Source organism: Lytechinus variegatus, chromosome 18, assembly GCF_018143015.1.
Source record: "Lytechinus variegatus isolate NC3 chromosome 18, Lvar_3.0, whole genome shotgun sequence".
Taxonomy (NCBI): Eukaryota; Metazoa; Echinodermata; class Echinoidea; order Temnopleuroida; family Toxopneustidae; genus Lytechinus; species Lytechinus variegatus.
The window spans coordinates 23,522,082-23,525,839 of record NC_054757.1 but is presented as its reverse complement, the minus strand read 5'-3'; the positions used below and the strand labels follow the sequence as shown (position 1 = coordinate 23,525,839).

Below are 3,758 nucleotides of genomic sequence, written 5' to 3'. Positions count from 1 at the left end.
CGGTGACACTATCAACATCTATAAATAGTTATATAAGATGGGAACATTTAAAGAAGCAACATGTATTATGATCATCTTCGTTAATAATACTCTTACTATTGTTGTCTAATTTCGTCCATCGATTAATATTATCAGGGACATGAGCAAAAAAAATTAAGTCGTGATATACGAAGCAGTATTAGAAGGAGCAGCAGCAGCAGTAATAGTAGTGGTAGTATTAGTAGCAGTAGTAGTAGTAATAGTAGTAGTATAGTAGTGAACAACCAATGTGAGTAGTAGTAGTAGTAGTAGTAGTAGTAGTAGTAGTAGTAGTAGTAGTAGTAGTAGTAGTAGTAGTAGTAGTAGTAGTAGTAGAAGTAGTAGTAGTAGTAGTAGTAGTAGTAGTAGTAGTGGTGGTATATAGTTGTGATAGTAGAAATAGTAGTACGAATGGAAGTATGGTAGTACTAATGGTAGAAATCGTAGTAGTGTTTGCTGTAGTAGAAGTAGCACCAGCAGTATTATAGTAGTAGTAGTAGTAGTAGCAGTAGTAGTAGTAGGAGTACGAGTTGCAGTAGTAGTAGTAATAGAAGTAGTAGTGATAATAACATTAGCACTACAAGAAGACGAATAAGTATAGTAGTAACAGCTGTAGTATTGGTGGTAGTATATTATCAGTGGTGGTGGTGGTAAGTCGCCGCCTTCGTCATCGTAGTAGTAGTTGGTGATGGTAGTAGAATGGTGGTGGTGAAAATATCAGAAGCAGGAGTAAAAGAAGCAGCAGCAGCAGTAGTAGCAGCAGCAGCAGCAGCAGCAGTAGTAGTAGTAGTAGTAGTAGTAGTAGTAGTAGTAGTAGTAGTAGTAGGAGTAGTAGGAGTAGTAGTAGTAGTAGTAGTAGTAGTAGTAGTAGTGGTGGTGGTGGTGGTGGTGGTGTTGGTGGTGGTAGTGGTAGTAGTAGCAGTAGTAGAGTATTAGTTGTAGTACTAGTCATGATAGTATACAGTACAGTAGTAATAGAATCAACAGTAATGGATAACAGAAAATCAATCGGTTTTTCCCAAAACCTCCATGTCCTTAGACGGCATTAAACACGGGGAACAAGATGACATCTGGCCATCAATTTCAACGTGCAGAGTAATAATGAGTATCACCTCATAAATTACACCTGTTCATAGCAAAAACTAACTACATGTATATATCTATACTCGTGGGACACTTTCCATTTTGAACAACAACGTGTGATATAGTTAAGGCAGAAAGCAACCATGGTGTATTTTCGTCGATGACAATATTGTAATGTTGTTCCGTTTCAACGTGTAGAGTTTCCAGAGTTAATCGTTAGTCTTCACGATTATCATTATTATCGTTCTTCTCAGACCGCAACCACTTTATTCCTTAGTGGACTACCATCCCCGTTGCTTAGCGACTCATAGCAATGCTCGGGCCAGCAATGCTTTGCGTCCGACGGACCACTGCGAAGCCGACGGGACGGCGACGTCGTTAATTGTGTCATTGCGGTGTTACCACGTTCCAGGTGCGCTATCACTTTCCATTGGTTGTCGTAATGCACGCAGGGTAGGAAACGGAACACGTGTCTAAAGCCGTTGCGGAACTTAGCGTTCATCCAGCAATAGATGAAGGGGTTGTAGACGCAGTTGCTCATTGCCGCCAGGAGAACGGTGAGGTAAACCAGCTTGATGTAGCGATAGTAAAGGACATTCTCGTACACCTCCTGAAGGATGTTGAAGGAATGTATTGGTAGATAGCACAATGCAAAGAGAAGAACAACCATGGCAAACATCTTGACGAGCTGAGAATACAAACAAAAAATGTACAAACGTTACTTTGGTTGTACAAAATTGAGTTCTTAGCCCGCAAAACATACATGTAAAGCAATAGCTGATTGGAAAATTAAACATCTGTATGCGTGTGTGGCGACTTAAAATATTATGTACAATTAAGTTGTCGAACAGTAAAAGTATTAAAACATGCGATAGGGGATAATGTATTTTTATTTTCATCTGCCGAGAGGAATTTTGCAAAAGGGATTTTATTTGAAATGGTACGTAGTAGACTACTTCTATTAGTTCTGAACAGGGAAATTGAAAATGTTCAGCTTAAGAACATAGGAGTGTGGAAGAATTTTTCAATACATGAAAAACAAAAACTATATAATTTTTCTTGGGTAACTTGATGCCATGGTATACCTGGATGCCCTAATTGCCCTTACCTTTGTCTTTGATTCATTAATTCTCTTGTCCCTGCTCGCTTGTGTTTCTCCTGGCGTTCGTCTGCTCCAGATTACATAACCAATCCTTCCATAGGCAACAGCCAAGACACAGAGTGGTACGAAGTATTGTATGCCCATCAAGACATATGTGTATATTTTAGATTGTTCCCAGTTACTTTCAGAACAGAATGTTGAGTCGCCCTCTACGCCGACTGTGGAGAATATCAAAGATGGTAACGCCACCACGCATGCGACCACCCAGATAACCGCAATGACTGCTAACGCCTGTGATGATCCCATGCGCAGAACTAGAGGATGACATATCGCTATGTAACGGTCCACGCTGATGGATACCAATGTAAAAATACTAACAGATACTGAAACACTTTGTATGTACGATACTGCTTTACACATGAACTCTCCGAAGGGCCACGTCATGTACATTGCTGCGTAAAATGAAAAGTTGACGCACATGACGGCCATGAGGATATCACTTACCGCTAAATTTACAATGGAATAGTTTGTAACAGTGCGCATGCGCGCATGTCCGAGAACAATGTAACAAACAATTGAATTCCCGCCAACGCCCAATACAGTCACAAGTGTAAAAAGTAAACCGTATATCGCTTGTATCCATGGTGGCTCCTTGTAGAGATCCCTTATTTCCGAGTAGTTCTGGCCAGATATCATGGAGTAGTTATCAGGGGGGTACAGAGGAGTTCATTATCACAATGAAAGACTCCATCTTAAAACGATTTTCAATATTTTTGGCCTTTAGAAATTCAGAATTTAATTCCAATTTTAGAAAGGTATTTTTTCCCTCTCCCTTCAGAAGTAATTATACACTTCGCTCAGGATCACGTTACTGCCTGCCCTTTCTTCCGACAGGATTGCCTGACTTTGAATAGGTTTAGTGTCGCAGTTTATATGTTGAAATGAAAGTACTCTCGAACTTATCGTGGTGGGTGAACCCCATGTGTGTTAGTGGATACAGTCTGTTCATCTGCTCTTTGGAATCCGACTGGAACAAAAACTTAACATCCTTTAGCGTGAACCATCAAATCACGTGTTACTGAAAATTGCCATGGAGAATAATTAAATTGGTTCTCCAGCAAATACCGTCACACTTCCAGCCACTTATCTGGACATCCAAGGAAAACCTGCATCGTTTTTTTAAACAAAAATCGAAAGAAAAGGAAATAGAAGATGATAATAATCATATCATAATAATATATTCAACAATTCAATAAAGAACAGAGCAAACATTCCCTATCTAAAGCCACACGGTTACTCATAGACTAATTCGCAAGTATTCATTCTCTATGCTCCTAAAACAAAACATTGTAGAGGTGACGATGACGAGAGTGTAAGTATAGTGATTGCTGATAACATATAGGGAACTGCACATGAACTAATAAAATTACCAAAGAAATACATAATACGAAAGTTGATGGCAACAGTGATGCAACAAAAAAAATTATAGTCGATACTATTGCGGAGGGGTTTATACATGACTTAAAAGATTTCCGTGATCGAAAATGTGGAATTG

At 39.3% G+C, this 3,758-nt stretch overlaps 1 protein-coding gene across 1 annotated transcript; it reads right to left on the bottom strand.

Moving 5' to 3' along the window:
* Positions 1-919: 919 nt before the first annotated feature.
* Positions 920-3,364, bottom strand: LOC121431897 (RYamide receptor-like). The gene is given in 3 exon segments (XM_041629678.1): positions 920-1,789; positions 2,210-2,917; positions 2,919-3,364. Coding segments are annotated over 3 exon segments (1,182 nt in total). The 5' UTR covers positions 2,955-3,364; the 3' UTR covers positions 920-1,351.
* Positions 3,365-3,758: the final 394 nt, after the last annotated feature.